At 41.0% G+C, this 25,082-nt stretch overlaps 1 protein-coding gene across 6 annotated transcripts in view; it reads left to right on the top strand.

Moving 5' to 3' along the window:
- Window positions 1-25,082, top strand: part of ERC1 (ELKS/RAB6-interacting/CAST family member 1) — a 546,576-nt gene that overhangs the window by 335,055 nt on the left and 186,439 nt on the right. For all 6 annotated transcript variants that reach the window (XM_084634612.1, XM_084634613.1, XM_084634610.1 and 3 more), the window contains one exon: window positions 18,194-18,354. In XM_084634612.1, coding sequence (XP_084490738.1) covers window positions 18,194-18,354 — 161 coding nt within the window. The remainder of the gene's footprint in view (window positions 1-18,193; window positions 18,355-25,082) is intronic.

Here is a 25,082-nt window from a genome sequence, read left to right as displayed (position 1 = left end):
CAATATTAGGAGCAATTCTTTAGATTAATATTATGTTCTGGCAAACACTATATTTAATATTTGCTCTATACTTTTCAGATTTTCATTAACTTGGGCCACTTAGAAACAAAAATAGACTTTTAGGCAATCTTCAAGAGTACTCTGCCTTACTTCTTATGAGGCATGGCACAAGAATAGTCACTTGGCTGTTTTTGTATTTGGTAGCTGCAGAGTAGTCTGGGGGAAAGAATTTAATCACTTGGTCTGCGATCCTACAACTGTATCCACTCGGGGAGACCCCTGTATCTATTTGGAGGCCCACTGAAGTCAGTAGGTCTCTGTGCAATGTGAGCACAAGGATCTGCTAGTGAGCAGGTTGCACATTTGCAGGTTTGGGGCCACAGATAATATGATCTGTTATTTTCTTCCATATCTTTTGTCAATATTTTTAGAATGTATAGTACTTTTCTTTTTCTGGTAAAACTCTCCTCTTCTTAGTCACCTTGGTTGTTTTATCCTCCACAAAACTAGTCATATGGAACATATGTCACAACTTTTGATTGTATCACTAGTGGATTGTAGTCAGCTATTCTGTTTAATGTGGAAGACCAGAGGAATTGTGTCTTTATACTGCTAAATAGCTCCTCCTTCAGCAGTTACTGTTGTACACACAATAGGTTTGTTATGAACATCACACCAATCATCTACACTTGTACCCATGAAGTCACTCAGCAGACATTTTCTGAAAACATTCAGTCTTGCCATGAATCACTTTGAGGTGATTGCCAGCTACTGTAAATCCTGGTGCTGGAGATTAACCTTGTCAAAGAATTTTAGCTTTATTGATTTGTGGAAGTTCAATATATCGATTGGAAAGAGGTGGTGTTGGCAAATAGTGCATGGGCTGTTTTCTTGTCAGTCTTCTTTTTGAGTTTGTGGTGTTCTCATGGCAAGGAAGTTACTGTGACCCTGGACTGCAGATGAGCATTTTAATTATGAAAAATCTATGCAACATTTGAATTTTTTCTAATAATTAGGAAACTAATAAAGACACAAGGACAAAACATCCACTTTGTCAATTTAACATTATGAAATTGGAAGAAAGTAAACTAGCAACATGTAAATAAAAGCAGATTTTTCATTTAAAAATATATTTTTTAAAATTATTCACCCTAGTTAGAGGCACTCTCAAACAGGTGTGTACATGTAAATACAAAATGCAGTTTCCTTAGCTTGTCACTTTCTGTGCCTTTTTAGTATTGTTGCAAATATTTTAATCTGGGCTTTGTTTGTCACAGACAAGCTTCCCCTTCTCTTTGGAATCCTGTTTGTGGCCTCAGCAAATTGGCATGGAAATTGGTGCAATATTACAAACATTAGTATTATAATTTAGCTGAAGCATCAAATAAGAGGCCCTGGGCTATGAGGGAGCAATGTTAAGGTTGCCACCCATCCCAAAACTTGCAGTACCTGGGTGCAATTTCATAGGTCTCACATTTGCACATACCTACGTGGTAAATTATTTTGTCTTTCATTTATTCTGGGCCTTGCTGCATGAGAACATATCTTCTCAGAGTTATATCACAACTAGTTGTCACAAATTTGCAAGATGAGTATCTATTTCTTATAGCAAGGAGAGAAGGAGGTGGCAGCTCTAAGTCAACACCCATGCACAGAGGTCTTCAATCTGTAATACAATAGCTAGAAAACAGCCGTCCATACCAACTAGTCTCCCTAAGAAACCACAGTGGTGGATGGCCACATTGCACCCTGGAAACCATTGAGGTGGAGACGGTAGATGCTCAAGACAAACCAAGAGGACTAATGAGCCACTCTTGTGAACATCTAAATTACGTAAAATGTCACAAGGGAGTTGGTGTCAGGATTTTCTTAAAGATGTGAGTTACTATAGAGCCAAGTGTCCAAATGAACTTATAGGGGTTGACCAATTGCTACCCCCTGTAAACAGATTCTGCAGGATTCAGTTGATTTGCCCCACATATCCTGGACTTTGCATAGTTTGCACAACCCAAGTGGAAATCTCTTTATTAGGAATAGGAAATTACCAATTCATTTCACATAAGCCACCAAGCAGATATCAGATAAAATAGTTTTCATTCATTATCAACAGGAGTGGATTCAAACCAGTAACCTAAAGGTGAAACACTAAATCTTTTGCTTCTATCAGTTGCTAATCCCCTGGTTCATCCAGTACTCTGATCTACTTCTGAAGCTTTTCATTTTTGTTGGCTTACTAAGTATAGTATTAGAATGTTTGCATTTCAGATTGGGCCTTGATAATCACACCGTAGGTTGCTATTTCAAAGCTAATGAGATGATAGCTTCTTTTTAACGATGGCTATTTTTAAAATCTTAAATCGGGCTGCCGTCCCCTAATACGGTGCTGTATTATCCAAATATTTATGACTTTATGGTGTGGTTATCTAGGAAAAAATAAACCAAGTCAGAACTATTAAGCAATCAATGACGCACATCAGAGGCCTGCACTGCTGCCACTTCAAAGAAAGTTGTGCCAGTTTTAATTTTTTGAAAGTCATTGAATTGATAGTGCCCCACTATGGTAAAAATCACTTTGTTTACATTCGTTGCCTTTGAATATTAAGAGCAGCGGGCTTTAGAATTTATCCAGTGGTTGTAAGTGACAGGAACCCAGTTTTGTTCTCTCACGGGAACCAACTGTTAATGGAATCTCTCTCCTCCTACCAGCCCAAATAATCTTAAATAGTATTAGGACCTGATTTTGAAAATCTGAAGCATTCAAACATATAGCCGAAACTGCGGCCATTTTCTTCTAAAATATAGTGACCTAAAGTTAGACTTCTAAATTAGTGGCCTGATTTTAAATCTAACAATGACTTCTTTTAAAGATGTTTATGCTCAGCACCTCTGCAAATCAGGATACTTTAATTGGGGTGCTTAAATTCATGCACACAGATTTGCACACGTTGCTTCTATCTTTAACCCTATTAAACCTGGCCACTACATGTATCTCTGCCCTGTGTTTACTGAAGAGGGTTTGATAAGGACATAGGAGGCTAAATTGTGGATTTTCTGGCAGTTAAGAGTTTACATCAATAGTGTGCTGTTTAAATATATTTTCTTGTGTTAATTCTTTCCTCCTCTGCCCTCTGTTTAAATTATTCTAATGAGATTCAGGACTCTTTCAGGGCTCATGTTACATCAGTAAGGAATGTTGAGATGTTATCAAGGCACCTAAAATTCTGTATCATATGTGTCCATGGCATAATTCATAGCATCAATTGACCAGGAAAAATTCTGATAACTTATTAGTGAACGAAAAAAAAAGACTCGCCCGGGATCTCTTCACTCATTTTCCTCCCGTAATGCTGTCCACCACTTTCAGAGATTTCCTTTTGTGAATGCCCAGCCATTTAGATTCAGCTCCCTCAAGAACCCAGCGCTCAGTATTACTCAGAAGGCGTCACTAAAGAGCAATGCAAGAGGAATTTCAGACCCAAATTCCATTTTGCCCCTTCTCCCAAAATAGTAGCTGCCATTAGACCACCAGACTGGCCCTTTGTAATCATTTCCTAATGCTTATTACCCTGGTTGCCTTTCCATATTGTAAGGGTAGAGAAATTAAACAAAATTAAAATGTGGTTATTATGCATTATCGTCTAAAATTTATTTTAATCATAGATGTTCCAGGCGTACAAAAGAAATTCAAACACCCTTTTTTACTCTGTACTCCTGTAACTGAAAGACAGTCAAAATACAAAATACTTTTCTTTTCAGATGTGTTGGATGTTGGGAAAAATTCTTTAATAGCATGAGCTCTTGTAAATTAAGTGAGTTCCTCTACCAGAGATATAGGTCACTGTGTATAGATGTTGATAATGGAAATGCAGGTGGACCACCTACCTACAGCAGTGCTCTATAAAATTAGAGACTTTGCCTGTAGGAATATGTCAGTATTTTGACTCCGATATGTAACAGATGGACAGTTTGCTTTTAATGAGTCCTTGGCCCTTCTTCAGTTATCTCTTACTGAGAAGTTTGATAAACCAAATTATTGGCGTTCAAGGCAGTAATCCAAGCTATGGCTGGAGGTGGAACTGCTGGAGCCAGATGGCTTCCCACTGATTTTTATAAGCAGTTTACATTCTCTTTGGCTGAACCTCTCCTGGATGTTTTCAGTGAAACTCCTTCTCATAAAATGCCGCCAAACCAAATTTGGTTTTAGAGTGCAAGTGTGTGTATATGTATGTACACGCACTCATATATTTCATTCATTTTCATTTAACTGGTTGATTATATGCCAGAAATGTAGTTCTGATTTTCTTTTGAAATATAAATGAATGAAGAATACATCCAGGTATAGCAGCTGAAAATGAGTAAGACCTATGATATTACATACCCCTTTCCTGTCCTTTTCTTTGGGTTAGGAGAAGCCCTTTAGTGAGGTTAAATGACCATATGCTATATTCTTGCCAATCAATACTTGGTTTCTAGTAATTTTTTAGAAGCTTCGTTGAATTGCTTTCACTCTTTCCCTAAAGCAAATGTTTAAACCAATTATAAAATGTCCCCATCAATTTATTCCTAGACTAGTCACTTGTCATTTGATTTATACTGATGTACACTTATTTCATTGTAAGTGGGAACTGATCTCTGTCATAGGCAACTGGAATAGGAGCATCTTAAATTCCTTCAGTATGGGACAATATAGGTCTAATAGGCCAAAAAGTGGAAGTTATAATCTCTTCTGTCCTACATCTAGTCAATTGTATTTGATTTTCCTTACCCAAACAAAGAACAAAACAAAAAGAAAATCATCAATGATATAAAAACATATCCCAAAAGAGATGTTTTAGTAACTAGGTCTTTACCTTCCACTGTTGCACTGCGGGGGGAGGAATGGGGAGAAGAGAAGCTTTCCTAGAGAACAGAGTCAGAGCCCTTTTAGATTTGGTGCTTGTGTAAAGCTGATACAGAGGGCAAAAGCAAGGGTGTTTGTTGGAGACTTTGTGTCATTGAGATAATTATAGCTTTTTGCCTAAAATACACATTGTCTTTCTGCCCCTGTACTGTTCTTTATTACTTTAGCTTTTTTTTAAGTAGGCAAAGACTGACAGGAATAGTCACTTCATGGCCAAAGAAGCTACATAGAGTGTTTCCTTGCCCCCACTTAAATTTGGTGGTCTTGGCCTCGTCAGCAAATGTTTTAATGCCAGATTTCTTGACTGAGCTGAAGTAGCTATGTCTCCCATCAGAATCAAGTGCACCTCTCACAAATCTCTCCATTTGTTTTTCACCACCAAATGTTATTTTCATTAGCGATCTTATTTGTCTGATGTTACATGCAGGTCAGTAGGAATGTAGATAAGCACCTCTGAATGTGATCCAGGGTTTGTCATATTATTGGTGACATGACTGATAAGAGGTATAGTATGTTCTTCATCACTCTGCAATGCAGAGTCAAGGACTTGTTTGTGGACTTCATCTTCATTACTTCTTCTTAGGCCCCTTCTTTCTCTCATGGCTTTTGTATATTCACTGAGGACATGTCTTGTAAGGGTCCATTTGACAAGGGCCGGCTTCTTTCTTGTGAGTCCTACAATCCTACTACTGTCTTTGAATCTTTGTTGACTCTGTGCCCATGTGACTCCAAATTCCATTGAAAGAACCAGGAGTCTGATGCATAGCAAATTCCCCAAATTCAAAGGCACTCTTTACTTCTTCAGGGAGATTTAACATATCAAGGACGTAGATTGGTATCCACTTGGCATAGCGAGGCCTGTTTGCAGTAAAGAAGTATGTAAGCATGGCACTTTTGTGTATTGTGACGGGGCAAGGCCAGATGGCTATAGAAAAGTAGTGGGAGATAGATATATTACCTCCAGGCTAAACAAATCCCTGGTACCAGGATAAGTGAAATGGCAGCTGCTCCAGGTCAGTTAAGACACCTGGAGCTAATTAAGAACTTTCCAGAATGCAGGGAGAAGGCTAGGTTGGTTGGGTCACCTGAAGCCAATCAGGGGCTGGCTGAAACTAGTTAAAAGCCTCCCAGTTAGTCAGGTGGGTGTGCATGTCAGGAGTTGTGGGAGGAAGTTGCAATGTCGGAGAGACTGAGTAATACACACCATATTGGGCACAAGGAAGGAGGCACTGAGGTAAGGGTGAAGTGGAGCTTGAGGAAATGAGGGCTGCTGTGGGGGGATGTAGCCCAGGGAATTGTACATGTCATGTTTCTAAAAGGTCAGCTACCATAGCTGTTACTATTAGGGTCCCTGGGCTGGAGCCTGGAGTAGAGGGTGGGCCTGGGCTCCCCCCCGCCACCTTTGCCCCCTGATTAATCACTGAGACTGGGAGACAACAGAGACTGTGCAAGGAAGGATAACTTCTCCTCACCTCCCTCGCTGGCATATGATGAAAATGGCTCAGTAGACTGTGACCCTTGTCTCTAGAGAGAGAAGGGTTACGTGGAGGGTCACAGTGAGTCTCTAAGGCTAGTAAAATCTGCCAGGAAACGTGGGACCCACGGAGGCAAGGACAGAGCTTTGTCACAGTATCTAGGTGAAATTTCTAATGACCCTCTTGCTCTGCGTGGACATTTAGAAGTAGTATCTGCATAACCTGGAGAAAATGATCCCAGAACTTGAATGTGGAAGACTGGGCATCCCCCCATACCGTTCTCCAATAATGGAAGCATATGCTGTTAAAGCCTCATCAAACCCTTTAATGACATTTTGTAAGGATTCAGTGTCTTCAGACTCAAACACCTTTTGAGTGTCAGCCAATATTTGTAAGATAAATGCTGGAACTACATGAGTATACTCCTTCCTGCTCATACAATTTAACAAATGAATAAAGTTTCAGAGCACACAGAGCATCAAGTGCTAGAGTGAAGCCATATAGAGCATGGTTAAATTGTTTACCAGCAAGCATGTGATCTGCAGTACAAGCTGCATACATACTGGAATCAACAAAAAAAGCTAGCAATCCAGCGTCTCCCCAAAATTTCCCAATACATGCAGTAAAACAGCTCAGGGTATGAAAACCACCCATGTGGATCACATTGGTGCCAAGTTTATTTGGGAGGTCCCATTCATTTTCTGAGCAACAGCATACAGCTGCTGATCCAGGATCTGATCACCATGCTGCTGTCCTAAAGCTGCTGACGCTACCTTACATTTCAGAATTGTCATATAGACTGTGGCCATCTCAGCTAGTTTGGCATCCACAATGCTATCCATAACATCAACAAAACATTCAAATGACTTAAATTCCTGCTTTAGATTATTAGCAGCTTGGATAGCATCAGGTAATGTAAAACACTGCATAGAACAATGATAGACTTGCCTTCTCCATGCTTGAATGGAATGAAATTGCAGAACCATAGTGTTTTTCTAATCTTGCCTGTAATTTGCTACTGGAATATATTGAAGTTTCTATATCTGACGGTAAAAGAGCTTTATATCTTCATAGAACCTTGGACATGAGAAGAGTCTTCTTGTTGAACATAAGATCATTGTCCATCTCTTCAATCACCTGATAAAATGCAATATCATAAGCTGACTGTATTGTTGCATCATAACTAGATGGTTTTGCTTTAAGATTTGTTTTGCTCACAGAGGAAGAAAGGCATGTTGAGTGATAGACTGCATCCTTGACAATCAAGTCTTCCACAAGTACTCTGAGCAACATGTCATATCTTTGAAGTGCTGCCTCCCTTGGTTGCTTTCTCAAAGGTTTCTATTTTATGACGTTTCCTGCCTTTCTTGTGTGTTTTTCTCAAGCAAACAATGCAACAGGACTAATTGCTGGAGGACATGCTTGCTCTGGTGGCTATAGAAACAGGTGAACATGATGCTCTCTGATCAGATTCAGATTGTTTTCTTTCCTGGGTTCAGTACCACTTTGACAGGTGTCAAAATCAACTTGATATATGTCTGAAAGCAACCCCTGTTATAGAGTACCCTGTGATTGGTGGCACGTCATGTAAATCTCATCCAGTAGTTGCCAATATAATTAATCTCTCCTGGTTTCTGCTGCCAGCATCACAGAATTCTGTACAGCACTGGTGGCTTTTGACAGTTTTTCATTCTTTTGATTTAAGAAAGCATGATTGTTTGTCAAGACAAAGTTTGTGGAGAGTCTTTCTCTCTTGGATGTAAGAATTAGGGGGCTTGTATTCTCCATGTCTTAATATACTACTGTATCTTCCCTGTAGAAGTAAAATTCCCAAAGTATATTGTTACCATTACTGTCATTTCCACCATTTTTCATTTTGTACAAGTATACAGACTTGTGATAAATTAGATATAAATTAGATCTAAATGTTAGAATCAAAATTGCCATTTTTATTTGGTGAGCACTTTGGTTGAAGCCCAGTGTGAAGCTGTTTATTGTCATCGCTCACACTAACACTGACCTGTGCGTAAGTGTCACTGAATTAAAAAGCTAGTTTCTAGAATATTTCAAAACTAGTACTGCATGCAAAGGCAATTGCAAATTAAATACCTCACCATCAGGCAAATTATTTCCAGTAGAGACAAGGAGGTGTTAGTACCATTATACAAGGCATTGGTGAGACCTCATCTGGAATACTTTGAGTTCTGATCTCCCATGTTTAAGAAAGATGAACTCAAACTGGAACAGGTGCAGGGAAGGGTTATTAGTATGATCAGAGGAATGGAAAACCTACCGTTATGAGAGGAGACTCAAAGAGCTTGGGCTGTTTAGCCTAACCAAAAGTAGGCTGAGAGGGGGATATGATTGCTCTCTGTAAATACATCAGAGGGATAAATAGGAGGGAGAGGAGTTATTTAAGTTAAGCGCCAATGTGGACACAAGAACAAATGGATGTAAACAGGCCATCAACAAATTTAGGCTTGAAATTAGATGAAGGTTTCTAACCATCAAAGGAGTGAAGTTCTGCAACAGCCTTCCAAAGGGAGCAGTGAGGGCAAAAAAACCTAACTAGCTTCAAGACTGAGCTTGATAAATTTACGGAGGGGATGTTATGATGAGACTGCCTACAATGGTATGTAGCCAGTCGGCAACTGCTAGCAGCAAGTATCTCCATTGGCTGGTGATGGGACACTAGATGGAGAGGGCTCTGAGTTACTACAGAAAATTCTTTCCCAGGTGTCTGAATGATGGGCCTTGCCCACATGCTCAGGGTCTAACTGATCACCATATTGCTACAGGAAGGAATTTTCCTCTGGGTCACATTGACAGTGATCCTAGGGGTTTCTCGCCTTCCTCTGCAGAATGGGGCATGGGTCACTTGCAGGTTTAATCTAGTGTAAATGGTGGATTCTCTGTAACTTGAAATCTTTAAATCATGATTTGAGGACTTCAGTAACTAAGCCAGAGGTTATGGGTCTATAACAGGAGTGAGTGGGCAATGGTCTGGGGCCTGCAACGTGCAGGAGGTCAGACTAGATGATCATGATGGTCCCCTCTGGCTTTAAAGTCTGAGTCATTGAGTCTAAAACCTTCTACCAGGCAGATTAAGTGCTAAATTGTACAATCAAAAGTTTACAAATGCAGAAGCATTATATTAGGATTCATGTGCATTTATATCTACCCAGTATGCAGTACAAACTGTGGGCAAGCAATCTATTGCTACTGGTACACAACCTTCAGTTTAAGATTTATCTAGTCAGCAAATTTCAACTTAAAATATAGAAAACTATTACAATCACATTTGTGATACTTTGACAATTAAGAGTATGCGATATGAACACATTAAATGTTATATGTTGCAAAATATTGGTATTCACCATTTTTACCATAGGAAAACAGCTTCATCATTTTTGGAAAAAAATACTTACCCATGCAAAACTCAGAAAAATCTTCTAATATGTTGTCATTTGGTAGCTTTGACCAATAAACCCCACTTCAAGGTGGGTCATAGTCATGCTGCAGTATTTCTAAAACTGCAGAAAATGACACTAGCTCATTTTGACTACCATTGTTTCATCTCACCGAGAGGTGTATGGCAGCACTTGACAGCTCCACATCATACTTCATCTAAACTTAAGTAAAATAAGCTTTAAAATGATATATGATGTGTGTGTATTTTGGGTGGGTATGTTAAACTCCAAAAATATGATTTTTTTTTTTTTTTGGAGAATGGCCACATGCCTTTAGTGGTTATCAGATCTTCATAATTGACAACCCAGTGGCCATAATCCCTTCACCAGCAGGTTTTCTAACACATATGTGGGTGTCGGGTTTGACAGGGCTGTCACTGAAGAAAAGCTCCATCTCACATGGTGGAGGCAGAATCCCAACTACATGCTTGTTTCATAGCCATGCCCGCCAATGCAGCAGGACTTTCAGCAGTTCTGTTCAATTGAGGGCCTTCCTTGACTTCTCATAGCATGAGTGATTTTAACTTTTATTGATTGATGAAAATTATGCATACTACTGGTTAATCTTTTTTTTTTTTTTTAACCTTTTCTGAAGTTCTTGCATTCGCCTCTCCCAAGAAGTGATGACTGGACAGTTTTCCAAGTATCTGTGTGAGAGTTCAGAAAATTGTTTTCTCTATTCAGCACAATAGACAACACAGTTGAAAAATGTCTTGGATGTAGTCTTTGACAGCACCTAAAGCAACCCACTGCTTTCTTAAAGAAAATGGGTCTGTTGTGAAACCATAATTCATTCCCTCTTTATTTTGCAAAAAGGTTTATTAGCTTATGATTTAAGCAAACCATCTGATCCCGCTGGCACAGCACACTATGTCAGGCCCAGTGGTTTTTTTTCCTTATAATATGTTTCTGAAGTTAGTTAAACATACTTAAGAAGAGAGGGAAGAGCATCTTTGCAAGCAGACTGGCTAACCTAGTGAGGAGGGTTTTAAACTAGGTTCACCGGGGGAAGGAGACCAAAGCCCTCAGGTAAGTGTGGAAGTGGGATACCGGGAGGAAGCAGGAGCGTGCGAGAGGGCAGATCTCCTGCCTCATACTGAGAAAGGGGGATGATCAGTGAGTTATCTCAAGTGCCTATACACAAATGCAAGAAGCCTGGGAAACAAGCAGGGAGAACTGGAAGTCCTGGCACAGTCAAGGAATTATGATGTGATTGGAGTAACAGAGACTTGGTGGGATAACTCACATGACTGGAGTATTGTCATGGATGGATATAAACTGTTCAGGAAGGACAGGCAGGGCAGAAAAGGTGGGGGAGTTGCACTGTATGTATGGGAGCAATATGACTGCTCAGAGCTCAAGTATGAAACTGCAGAAAAACCTGAGTGTCTCTGGATTAAGTTTAGAAGTGTGAGCAACAAGGGTGATGTCGTGGTGGGAGTCTGCTATAGACCACCGGACCAGGGGGATGAAGTGGACGAGGCTTTCTTCCGGCAACTCACGGAAGTTACTAGATCACAGGCCCTGGTTCTCATGGGAGACTTCAATCACCCTGATATCTGCTGGGAGAGCAATACAGTGGTGCACAGACAATCCAGGAAGTTTTTGGAAAGGGTAGGGGACAATTTCCTGGTGCAAGTGCTGGAGGAACCAACTAGGGGCAGAGCTCTTCTTGACCTGTTGCTCACAAACAGGGAAGAATTAGTAGGGGAAAATAAAGTGGATGGGAACCTGGGAGGCAGCGACCATGCGATGGTTGAGTTCAGGATCCTGACACAGGGAAGAAAGGAGAGCAGCAGAATATGGACCCTGGACTTCAGAAAAGCAGACTTTGACTCCCTCAGGGAACTGATGGGCAAGATCTCCTGGGAGAATAACATGAGGGGGAAAGGAGTCCAGGAGAGCTGGCTGTATTTTAAAGAATCTTTATTGAGCTTACAGGGCCAAACCATCCCGATGTGTAGAAAGAATAGTAAATATGGCAGGCGACCAGCTTGGCTTAACAGTGAAATCCTTGCTGATCTTGAACACAAAAAAGAAGCTTACAAGAAGTGGAAGATTGGACAAATGACCAGGGAGGAGTATAAAAATTTTGCTCGGGGTTGCAGGAGTGAAATCAGGAAGGCCAAATCACACCTGGAGTTGCAGCTAGCAAGAGATGTTAAGAGTAACAAGAAGGGTTTCTTCAGGTATGTTAGCAACAAGAAGAAAGTCTAGGAAAGTGTGGGCCCCTTACTGAATGAGGGAGGCAACCTAGTGACAGAGGATGTGGAAAAAGTTAATGTACTCAATGCTTTTTTTGCCTCTGTCTTCATGAACAAGGTCAGCTCCCAGACTACTGCACTGGGCAGCACAGAATGGGGAGGAGGTGACCAGTCCTCTGTGGAGAAAGAAGTGGTTTGGGACTATTTAGAAAAGCTGGACAAGCGCAAGTCCATGGGGCCAGATGCGCTGCATCCGAGAGTGCTAAAGGAGTTGGCGGATGTGATTGCAGAGCCATTGGCCATTATCTTTGAAAACTCATGGTGATCCGGGGAAGTCCCGGACAACTGGAAAAAGGCTAATGTAGTGCCCATCTTTAAGAAAGGGAAGAAGGAGGATCCTGGGAACTACAGGCCAGTCAGCCTCACCTCAGTCCCTGGAAAAATTATGGAGCAGGTCCTCAAGGAATCAATTCTGAAGCACTTAGAGGAGAGGAAAGTGATCAGGAACAGTCAGCATGGATTCACCAAGGGCAAGTCATGCCTGACTAATCTAATTGCCTTCTATGACGAGATAACTGGCTCTGTGGATGAGGGGAAAGCGGTGGACATGTTGTTCCTTGACTTTAGCAAAGCTTTTGACACCGTCTCCCACAGTATTCTTGCCAGCAAGTTAAGGAAGTATGGGCTGGATGAATGGACTATAAGGTGGATAGAAAGTTGGCTAGATTGTCGGGCTCAACGGGTAGTGATCAATGGCTCCATGTCTAGTTGGCAGCCGGTATCAAGTAGAGTGCCACAAGGGTCAGTCCTCGGGCCGGTTTTGTTCAATATCTTCATAAATGATCTGGAGGATGGTGTGGATTGCACCCTCAGCAAGTTTTGAGGTGACACTAAACTGGGAGGGAGAGGTAGATACGCTGAAGGGTAGGGATAGGATACAGAGGGACCTAGACAAATTAGAAGATTGGGCCAAAAGAAATCTGATGAGGTTCAACAAGGACAAGTGCAGAGTCCTGCACTTAGGACGGAAGAACCCCATGCACCACTACAGACTAGGGACCGAATGGCTCGGCAGCAGTTCTGCAGAAAAGGACCTAGGGGTTACAGTGGACTAGAAGCTGGATATGAGTCAACAGTGTGCCCTTGTTGCCAAGAAGGCCAATGGCTTTTTGGGATGTATACATAGGGGCATTGCCAGCAGATCGAGGGACGTGATCGTTCCCCTCTGTTCGGCATTGGTGAGGCCTCATCTGGAGTACTGTGTCCAGTTTTGGGCCCCACACTACAAGAAGGACATGGAAAAATTGGAAAGAGTCCAGCGAAGGGCAACAAAAATGATTAGGGGTCTGGAACACATAACTTATGAGGAGAGGCTGAGAGAACTGGGATTGTTTAGTCTGCAGAAGAGAAGAATGAGGCGGGATTTGATAGCTGCTTTCAACTACCTGAAAGGGGATTCCAAAGAGGATGGATCTAGACTGTTCTCAGTAGTAGCTGATGACAGAACAAGGAGTAATGGTCTCAAGTTGCAGTGGGGGAGGTTTAGATTGGATATTATGAAAAACTTTTTCACTAGGAGGGTGGTGAAACACTGGAATGCGTTACCTAGGGAGGTGGTGGAATCTTCTTCCTTAGATATTTTTAAGGTCAGGCTTGACAAAGCCCTGTCTGGGATGATTTAGTTGGGGATTGGTCCTGCTTTGAGCAGGGGGTTGGACTAGGTGACCTCCTGAGGTCCCTTCCAACCCTTATATTCTGTGATTCTAAGTCCCAGCCTCAGCCTGTGCTTTTTCCATGTCTTAACATCTGCTCTTGGAAAGCTTTCTGGGTCTCAAGTAAGTTTATGTGATCCAGGATTCTTTCCTTTCCCTCTGACTGTCTCCCATGCCCTCTCATCAGTTCAATTCAGTGAAAAGTAATGGCAGAAATGTATAGTGCCTATTTAATCTCAATTCTGTTAAAAAAAAAAATCCAGGGGGGTGGGGCAGCAGATCTGAAAGGACTAGGAGAGCATTCTCTGAGAGATATGAGAGAATGACAGATGGTGAGGAGGTTACTTTTTTCTTCCCTGGCAAATTTTTATCTCACTCCTGACTTCTGATTTGAAGTCCTTTTTGATTTGATGTGAGTTTTCTATTGTAAGTCAGAAGTGAAGGTTTATAACATCTTTTTTGTCTTGTGTCCCATGATGCTTTTCACATTAATCATATGGAAAAAGTGTATTGCTCAATGTGATCAAATTCAGTCACTGAAAATATACCATGTCAGCCTGGAATTTTGGAAAATAAAAACTGTGCTAGATTTGCACAATGCTAATGCTAAGATTGTTGCTAATAGTGGGTACCTACCATCTGTATTCTCCCAAATTCCAACTCTTCTTATCCTGTCAATAGCATTTGAAATGAATATTGAACATTGATGTCTGTCCCATTGTCCTTTAAATCAAAAACTGAATTCTTTCCTTTTAAAGCAGCAAGATGATAAACCTGGCTCTTTTTAAGGATGCAATATTGCATATTAAAATTTAACTTCTCATGACGTGAAAAGCACTGTATCTGTGCTGTCCTGGCAATATACTACAAAGCAGGATCTGAATTCAGGGCTCAAGCTCAGTCCCCTGCTCATGAGACGGCAGGATCTAAAAGCTGCGTGGACAACTCATCTGAGAAGGGAATGGCATATCTCATTTTCAAATGACCTCTGAGACCTTTGGGTGTATGTCAATAGTCTAAAGAAGGAGCAAGATCTAGTCTTCAGCTAAATGGAGAAAGTTACCCCAATGTAAATTTGAGGGTAGATGTAAATGAAGCAAAAGAAAAATAACAAGACTTCAGGAGAATCTTAGACAACCTGGAGGAAGGCAAATTGGACTCCATGAGTCAGAAGGTGTGGATGACTGAGAAAGCCAGTCCAGCTTCAGTGAAGAAAAATGTCTGTTTAGAAGCGAGGAAGACCTGTATAAACCTTGCTATATCCTGAGTTCACACCAAGTTCCTCAAAGTCCATGCTGTAAATATGCAGTATGCTGAATTGTCAGGCGGCTAAATTACATTAGTCAAGTACAGTTCTCCTAGCATTAATGTAAAAAAAAATCTTTTGATGATGGACATATATCACTGGCATAATTCTGAACATCAAATTTATCTTCAACATTTCCTGTTACATAAGTAACTGTATGAGATCTTATGGAAAAAAATCAAAAGTAGCATTAATTATGAATAAATAAATAAAATGACACACAAGTTGCCTACAATCAATGCTCCTGTGCCACTCGCTCCAGCACTGGCTCCTGGGATATGCAAGGACTTGGGTGCAGCAAAATTCATGAGTCACCATCTCACTAATATTGTTCTTTCCTGTTTAAGTTTAGTTGAAATATTCCCAATGAAATAACCAGAATGTGCATAATTGTGTGTATCTGAGAGAGGAGTATTATAAATGTATTCATCACTGTTTGTCACAGTTGTATCTTTTCTAAGAAAAAGCTGAACATAAAATCACGGGGTGACTATCACTTCTCTTTCTGCACAATGAGAGATGGTGACAGTTCAGTGAACTAGTTCATTAGTACATTATAGTGGCCAGCTGTTTTCCACCTGCCTGAGGCATTAGGAGACCTAATTTTCTGTTTGCTTTTCATGAATACGGTAATTTAGCAAAAACATACAATTAAGGGAATTGCCAAATGGAATAGTTCAAAAAGATTAGCAAACTGCGATAATGGAAAGAATTCAATCCTTTCTGGTTACAAGAGTTTAGATCTTACTACTCTGCATGAGGAGCCTGGGCCCAGATATCAGCTGCTGGCATCAGTGTACCCTGTTAATAACCCAGATTCGTCATGGATGCTGCAGGCCTACATCAAGCCAGTCCTTGGTGTTAGTTTTGCAGACTTGTAATATGACTAGGAATGGATTGGTGGATGCTGAAAACCTTCTCCCCCTAATTAGGGAAAGGTTTGTTGCCACAAAGATTACATCTTGGCAAGTAGAAGACTGACATAAGCCCTTGTGCTTGTTGAAGTTGGCTATGCACTTGTTTAGTTGAGGTTACTTTTTGTTACTAAAAAGATGGTTTTGTGGTTGGCACACACCCTTTCCCCCTCCCCCAATTAAAAACAAAATGTTTACCCAGATCATTCCGGTTGTGGAACCATCCAATGGAAATATCTGATACACTATACACCTTGGCTTCCCTGCTTTTCCCTTTTTCTAGACGTTATCTTCAGTTTCCTTGCTGATGTTTCTTTCTGCTTTTCACCACTACTTACACACTTTTTATTTGCATTTTTTTTTAACCACACTACTTTTTCCATTCTATGGAATTTTTCTCTGTCCAGTTTCAAGACAGAGCATCTGATCTGTTTTGCACAAAAATAGTACTCTACCTCAGACAGGAAAAGTCTGGTTTGGATGAATAAAACTGGCTATTTTACGTATGTTAACCAGTTTACAGTGAGTTTCATTTTAACTTTGTGTCACTTAAGGTTTCTTTCATTTTTGTGATCTCTGGGAGAACTCATTTCTGCACATCTTGAGCTAAGAACTGCAGTTTTTATTTGGAAATCAGGTTTATAATATAATGGTTAAGCTCTACGGTGAAAAATGAAACCTTTGTCTTTAGAACTAAAATGTTTCTTGAGAATAAATGGTAAAAAAATGGAAATATTTTTTGCACTCAAATACATATGACTAGAGAGAGATGTGCTATACCCTAGCCAAATGGGTCTACCTACATGTATGCATACTGAATTTTCTAGAAACCAGGTTGCTGTTCTTCATACAGTACATCTTTCAGTGCTTGCCTAGTCAGTATCAAGTCTGAATCACCCTTGTAAAGAGATGTTGGTGGGAGCTGAGTTTAATGTAACATTAGGAATTTATTTAAGGTGTGGAGAGGAGGTGCGGTCACTAGTTCAGTGTAATGCAGTTTTTTCAGGTTTAACCCAGAAAATATTGTTTACCTATAGGCAATATTAAGACCTGTATTCTTCCCATTGGAGACACATTTTAAAACACTCATGTCACTCTTTGCTGAGCCCTCCCTGAGGAGTTGGTTATGACTGGGGGGTTGTTTAGGGCATGCTAAATTGAAGAGTCTGGGTGCAAGAAATCTTCATGCCTCCTGAGATTATTGCAAAATTATTAAAATAATATCTGGTAATGTTTCTGTGTTAGAATACATTAGTACTTGAATGTTTAGTTGTGTTTTAACGCCTGTTAATTAACACAATCGTAAATTCTAGCTAAGGTCGGACCCAAACATTTTTTCTAGTGCAGCCTTGGGTAAAACATGACTAGGAAGGAGATCTGTGTAATGTTTACACAAAAATTTACAATCATGTTAGTTCTGAATTTGAATCATTCCCACACTGTCAGACATCACATAGGGCAAGAACAAGCCTCCACCATCCTTGTCTATCCTGGGCTGATTTTCGCATATCCTCTTTGTTGTTAAGTCCCATAAGTTAGCCCTCTCTAATGACTGTTTGATGGAGGGGTTCTTTCATTTGGCCCCATTTATGTGTTCCTCCAGCTGCACAGTGGCACTCCTGCCAGACTGTCTAGCTTCATTCTTAACGCACATCCCACATATTTCTGTCTTCTTTTCCAGGTAACTTTGGAGGTGAGAATTTACTGAATTCCCTGAAAAACCTTGGCATTTATTATAAATTAATTCCATTTAATACCTGGTATTTTCCTCAGATATTTGCTTCTGAAGGCATTTAGACATCTTTCTATATCTTTGGTGGGATTTCCAGCTTTCACATATATATGTTAAGGCAGAAATAATATTTGAGTTGAAGATTTGCAGTTTGGTCTTTAAATTGTAGATTTTCAGTGACCAAATTGTGTGAATCGACATCTGCTAATTAACGTGTTAAAGCATAATTAAAAAGTCAAATGTAGGCCCAGCTTATGTATGCAGATCATACTTGCACCTTCTTTCCCTCCCTTTCTCTCCCTTATATGCAGTATACTGTACACCTTTATTTACATGCCTGTCTGCAGACTCTTGGCTCTAATCTCAGTTGTGATGTCCAGTAAATTTCTATTCATCATGTTGTATTGTTTTTCTGTTTTTCCTCTTCTCCTCCCCCTTACCTCCCACCTCAAAAAATAAACCAAAACAAAAAACTCTTAGGTAGAGGAGCTGATGATGGCCATGGAGAAAGTGAAGCAAGAACTGGAGTCCATGAAAGCAAAGCTGTCCTCTACCCAGCAGTCTTTAGCTGAGAAGGAGACCCATTTAACCAGCCTACGAGCAGAGAGGAGGAAGCATTTGGAGGAGGTTCTGGAGATGAAGTGAGTATTTATTTCCATTCCTTATGCCTGCACTGTATTGACATCCCCTCACTTCTCCTTTTACCTCTGCTTTTGGTGATCTAAAGACAGTTACTAAATTGCACTTCTCTACAGAGAATTACCATTATCTGTGTTCTCACTCAAAGCTTCAAAGGAACCATCTGACCGGGAGCTGTGTACATGACTTAGGACTAAATTGAGTATTTTCCACTTGGAATGAAATATATATTTTCCTCCCTTGTCATCCATTTTCTTCCTATACTTTGGTGATATTATTTGCATTAGTGCCCAAAGGCCCTAAATCAGAATCATGGCCGCATTGTCTTATGTGCTATATGAATTCTCAGTAAGACATGGGCCCTACTTTGAAGAGCATACAGTCTAACTTAAGGCAAGGCACCAGTAAGTGTAGCAATCAGTAGAAAGGAAGGAAAGACCAGGATAAAAGTAAGTACCAAAGTAACAGTAATCTCCTGAATCAAAGCACAGCTGCTGTATTGCCAGATGAAGATTTTTTCAAGATCATGTGACTGGTTCATTGGCACTGCTGAAACCTAACTGAAGTTGAGTTTGAACTTGTGTATATTTTTCACTGCCACCCCTCACACAAGGAGTCTTCAATATGGCCAAGCATTGAAGTGTTGGGGAACGGTGAGCGATTAGATTTCTAAGACTTAAATACTTCCTAAATTTTGACCTCCCTTACAGATAAATGGTTATTTAGGGAGGCATGAATCCATTTAGCGCAATGACGGATAGCACTGCCAGCAGTTCATTAAAAACACTTTCAATTGTTTAACCAGCCCTGAAGAGAAGGAATATTTTTATTGGCAGGACTTGCAGTGGTTCCTCCACTGTGGTTTTTTGAGCCATTATTTATTTAGTTAACTTTTCTGTGTTAACCTCTTTCCTTTTTGAAAAAAGAAAAGAAATTATAGAAAAACAGCTCTTACAAAATGGAAAGAGAGGTGGCTCGAGTCTTGAAGCTCTAACTTAAGAGCCCACACGCCCTGTCTTCATATTCAGCTACCTAATACAATCTGACCTAGATCTGGCACTAAGACACTGCAAGACTGTAGTGCTTTAAAAACATACTTTTTATTTTAATAAAACATTTATTGACTTATAAATTTCACTGCTTTGAGAGTTGATGCATTGGGGGATGGGAGGAATAGCTCTTAAGTTGATGTGGGAATCCAAAGCAACTTGAGATACATCCCATATCCAATCTTCTGGCAGCACTCTCTCCTGCCAAATTGCTGCGCCAAACCTTCTCGTTAAAATATATACAATACTCAGTATATCCTGAAATGTTCTTGGAATTGGGTAGCTGTAGTACATTTAACATACCACTCACTTCTTTTAAATGATGACCTATCTTAACTAGTTAGTTATTGTTGGAAAGTTATTGCATAGAGTGAAAGTGAGTCTTATGAACCAAATAAACTGGTAGATCCATTGTGACCTAAGAAGGGAGGAGTGGGGTAGAGAGAAAATTAATGCTGTCAACACATGGACAGAGAGATGGAAAAAGCATTAAAATTGTACATTGAAGTAGTTGAACATGCTGTAGACTTCTTTAGTGTTCCTTAAAGTTCTGTAAAGCTGACAAAGTCATCTAAACCTCAGTATGTTAGAATGCACCCTTACGATAAGCCTCTTTGTTACGGACAAGTCTCTACTGTTGTCTCCCAATCCATAAAATAGTACCTTACATTTATAAGAAAGAACTGCAGTTTACCCTTTCCTGTTCAACCTTCACAATCCACTGCTTTTGAAGAAAAAGAGTGTGACTGTTGAAAACTGAGAATGGAAAACTTAAAAATACTTCTCAGATAAACTAGAGGGTGTACTGCAGTTTGTAACTCATCTCTTTTGGCTTGAGTGGTTGAAGCAAGGCCACCTTTATTTTTAATTGCCATATTTTCTGAAGGGTTTTCTCGTTTGATATTATAGTGAATGTGCTACAGAAGTTTTGGAGTGTTTGTTCTATCCCCTCAAGTCAGAGGTATAACTCATCTATAAAAATGTGCGCAGGACTAGACTGATGCATGAAATGTGAGACCAGAATCAGTTATTTTTAAATAGCTTTTGAAAAAGACTATCTTCCGCTGTTTTCAAGCTATGCCAAGAGTATTTTTAAATGTAATACTTCAGTATAGAATTTGTACTTCCTCAACTCAACTTTTATTGAGTCAATAGGAAGTTTTATACTATAATCCACCTGGTTTTGGTATTCTTAAGCACAAGCTATAGTTGTTTGCTGATTGTACAAGAATTCATTAAGGGATCTAAGTATGGATTTGAGTATGTGTGCCTCATACAGATGACTTAAATGCTAACTTTTGGCTATAGCGACAACCTTCAAAGTGGAAAAGATAAGTATGTTAGACAGTCTGTTACTGAGATAATACGCATTTACAAAATTGTTACCGAAAGTAGAATTTTTTTTTATTCAATGGACTATAGTAGTTTTGAGTGAGTCATTCTACACTATTGAGGGAATAATACAGTATGCTCATTAGAATACACCTCTACCACAATATGAACTGCTGCAAAGGTGGAATTCTAGTCTCTAGAGAAAATGATTCTCTCATATACCCTTGTTCATCTGACTCTAGGATTTATATTTTGTTTTTACTCATAGAGGAAGCTGGTATGGATTCCTATATTTAGGTTGCCTAACCTTTTCCATTATAAAAGGTACTAGTGACCGTTTTGAGAAACTCTGACACCTCCAGTGTTTGCAGCAGTGTTTGTCTTTAAAAATTGGCAGGGAGAAAGCCTTTGGGCCAGTGAAATGCCAATTTTTTGTCCTATTAAATTCTGTTCAGTCTTGGGTTATAAATTGTTGAAGATCGCAATTTCCCTTCTGTTCTGTGCATTGTCATCAATATTTTGGCAACATGCAAAAATAACTGAACACAAACAGTCTAATCTAAGGCTGGGCCCATGCCAATGCCAAAGCAGCAGCAGTGAGAACCCTGGTAACAGACAGCCATACTGCTGATGGAACAGCATTGGGACATCGGGGGGAAAAGAAATCAGACTAGACTCCCCTGGATTCAGCAAAAGGTCCCATTAGCCTCTCTTGCCCCATTCTCTGGGGGATTATATGGGGCAAGAGTTTCCCTCCACACACATACATCCCTACTGGAGGAAAGAGAGCCAAGGCAAGAGTTTCCCTCCTGCTGCCCTTCCAGATTCAGAACATGGCCTCAGCAGCCCATCTCCCACCCCATCCCACAAGATAACAGCTTTCTGCTGTAGGCAGTTAATGTATATAGTCCCGTAACTCAAGTGATGTAAAACTCTGTGATACAATGCCAAAGTTTCTTATTTCAGGCCCTGATGATTATAATGGTTAATGGGGCAGTTGTTACAGCTGCACATAATAGAACATGTTTTTACTTTAAAAAAATAAAAAAAACCCACATAGCTAACAACCACCTAGGGCATTATATACAAAATCTGTTCTGAAAGAACATCTTTTAGATCATAAAATCAAACACTCAAAAGTTCGGAAATGCCATTATTTAGGTTGCTCATGCAACCTTAGTTCAACCCCCTTGTGCGTATGCATTATGATATTATCTTTAATTATACCAAATACATACTTTTTTTCCACAAAAAGAATAGGAGTACTTGTGTCACCTTAGAGACTAACAAATTTAGTAGAGCATAAGCTTTTGTGGGCTATAGCCCACTTCATCGGATGCATAGAATGGAACATATAATAACACACACACACACACACACACACAGATAAGTTGGAAGTTACCATACAAACTGTGAGAGGCTAGTTAGATAAGTATCCTCACATCTTCTTGTCAACTGTCTAAATGGGCCATCTTGATTATCACTACAAAAGTTTTTTTTCTCCTGTTGATAATAGCTCATCTTAACTAATTAGCCTCTCACAATTTGTATGGTAACTTCCAACTTATCTGTATGTGTGTGTGTATATATATATGTGTATATATCTTACTATATGTTCTATTCTATGCATCCGATGAAGTGAGCTGTAGCTCACGAAAGCTTATGCTCAAATAAATGTGTTAGCCTCTAAGGTGCCACAAGTACTCCTTTTCTTTTTGCAGATACAGACTAACATGGCTGCTACTCTGAAACCTGTCATAATGCAGGTGAATGCACATGAGAGGACTCTCTTCTAGCCCTGCTGCAGAATTCCTGTGTGATGCTATGCAAGTCACTTAAACCAAAAATTTTGGCAGATGGCCACTAATTGTATGTGCTCATTTTCTAAGTACCCAGTTTGAGACACCTGGGACCTGATTTGCAGAAGTGCTGAGCACTCACAACTGACACAAAAGTCAGTGGGAACTGTGTGTGCTCAGTATTTCTGTCAGTAAGGCAGTGTTGTCTGGAGGTTTGAGCGGGCTGGGAGTCAAGAAGGTCCTGAGTTCTAATTCTGGCACTCTTACTGATTCATTGCATAGCATCAGGCAAGTCTCTTGTCTTAGTTTCCCCATTTGAATATTATGATGATAATGATTTCTTATCTCACTGTGGAGATAAATTCATTAATATTTATGAGGCACTCTCACACTATGGATGACAAATGCTCTAGAAAAGAAATGAATAATTCTGTATTCACTGCAGCGTTTGGGTGGCATGGAGTAAATAAAGGTAGGTTACACACAGAATAATGAGCCTCAAAGAAATATTGAACAGCAGCCTCATTACCCAAGCACTGTGCAGCCTGTCCACTGAATGTGGCAGGGGTCCTATGGAAAAATATTATATAGTTCTGTAATTAAGGATATGATTCTGTCACAGAGGTCACAGATTCCGTGATTTTCCAGGATCACCGTGACTTCTAGGACAGGGCTGAAGCAGCTGTCACCCCTGGGGCTGCCAGAGCAGTAGCCCCCAGAACAGCTGACTGGTGGCCAGGCTGAGGGCCGTGGAATAGTGGCCGCCAGAACAGCTGGCCGGCGGTCATCCCCAGGCCCGCCAGAACAGTGTTCCCTGGAACAGCTGGCCAGCTGCCAGCCCTGGGGCCGCTATAGTGGAGGCGGAACAGCCAGAGCACCAGTCCCCAGCCACTTGGTGCAGCAGCTGGGGTTGGGTCAGCCTGTCTGGGCCTAGAGCAGCAGAGGTCAGAAGCAGTGGCAGGGCTGGAGCAGCTGCAAGCCTTGGCACCACACTGTTTGCTCCTCTTCCCCCCTCCGCCCCAGGGTATTTTTTGTAAAAGTCAGGGACAGGTCATAGGCTTTTTTTTTTTTTTGAATTTTTGTTTATTCCCATGACCCGTCCCTGACTTTTACTAAAAATACCAGTGACAGAATCTTAACCTTAATCATAATGCATATGCCTAAGGGAACAGAATTAAGGTCGTATAGGAAGGCTAAATTCTAGCATTTCTTAACTTTCAGGTAGTTGACTGCAACTTAAATGTTCTTCTTCAAGTGCTTGCACATGTCCATTCCACTGTAGGTGTGTATGTGCCCCGAGCACAGTCTCTGGAAATTTTTCCCTCAGTGGTACCTATCAGGTCCGTTCTGGCACCCTCGGGTGCTGTATGCTCATAGCACTGGAATAAAGGGCTCAGTTCCTTCTTACCATCCATGATGGTCACAAGAACTGCTGTCCTTGCTGCGGCAAACTGTTCTCAGTGGTCTTCATTGTTCTTCATTCCTTCATATTGTGTATAGTTGCAGTGTAAATAGGTATTTCTTTAGTTACATAAGTTTAACTTAACTTGGCACTTCTCTGTCAGTTAGCAGAGTTTTGTCCATTTCCAGTGCCGAGGCATGCCTTGGTCTCCGGGCTTCAAGCCCTGTGCCTCCTGCAACAAGGATCAGTCTTTGAGCAACCTGCACTCTCATTGCCTAAAGTGTTTGGGTGAGGCTCACATAGGGGATCACTGTCAGATCTGCCACAAGTTTAAGAGGACCAAGAGGCAAGGTTAAAGTTCCTATTGATGGAAGCGGCACTCAGATCTTCCTCCGAACCGAGCAGGTCGGACTCAGCACTGATTACCTCAGGATTCGTGCGGAGCACTTCTCTCGCCGTACAGGAGTCCCGGCACCATTCACCATTCCCGGTGCCAAGAAAGAAGCATAAGAAGCAGCTGGCAGAGCAGAGTGCTACCTAAGTCAAGCAACTCTTCTGCCTTGTCATCACAGGTGGCCCCATTTACCCTGGTCTGTTCTCGGGCCCGGTTGAGTCTGGTCCCGGATGAGCCATCGGCACCAGAGTAACAGCTCAGCACCAGCACTTTCACAGTGCCGTCCATTCCAGAGGCGTTTGCCGTGGACAGAGACCTGCTTGCATTCTCAGTACCTCTGTCACTGGCAGTACAAGAGTTGGCCGCCTCGGTGCTAGTGGGCAGGACAGAGCACATCACCCCTAGCTGCCATCCAGTTCTGTACCCCACAGTACTGTCCAGAGGGAAATGGTCCTTGCTGGCCCTGGTGCAAGATTCCCCGCCCTGGCACGAATAGAAACCGCACCTCCATGGTCCCCAAAGGAGGCTCATCATCTGAGTCGGAGATTGGGTTGTACTCCTCTTGTCCAAGGAGTTGCCTTTGTTATCCCTCCAGTCAGCCCTACCCCTCCGTGGACCCGGACACAGGAGTACCATCAAGTGCTTGGCTCAGTGGTCACTAATCTATGCCAATCCTCTTGGAACCCGTGGCTCTTTTGGAACCTGTGGGGATTCCACTCAGGCCAGGACCCCACTCAACACGCTATTAGTCTGT

This window comes from Lepidochelys olivacea (assembly GCF_965140295.1).
Source record: "Lepidochelys olivacea isolate rLepOli2 genome assembly, chromosome: 1".
NCBI lineage: Eukaryota > Metazoa > Chordata > Testudines > Cheloniidae > Lepidochelys > Lepidochelys olivacea.
This window is presented reverse-complemented; position numbering and strand designations above follow the sequence as displayed.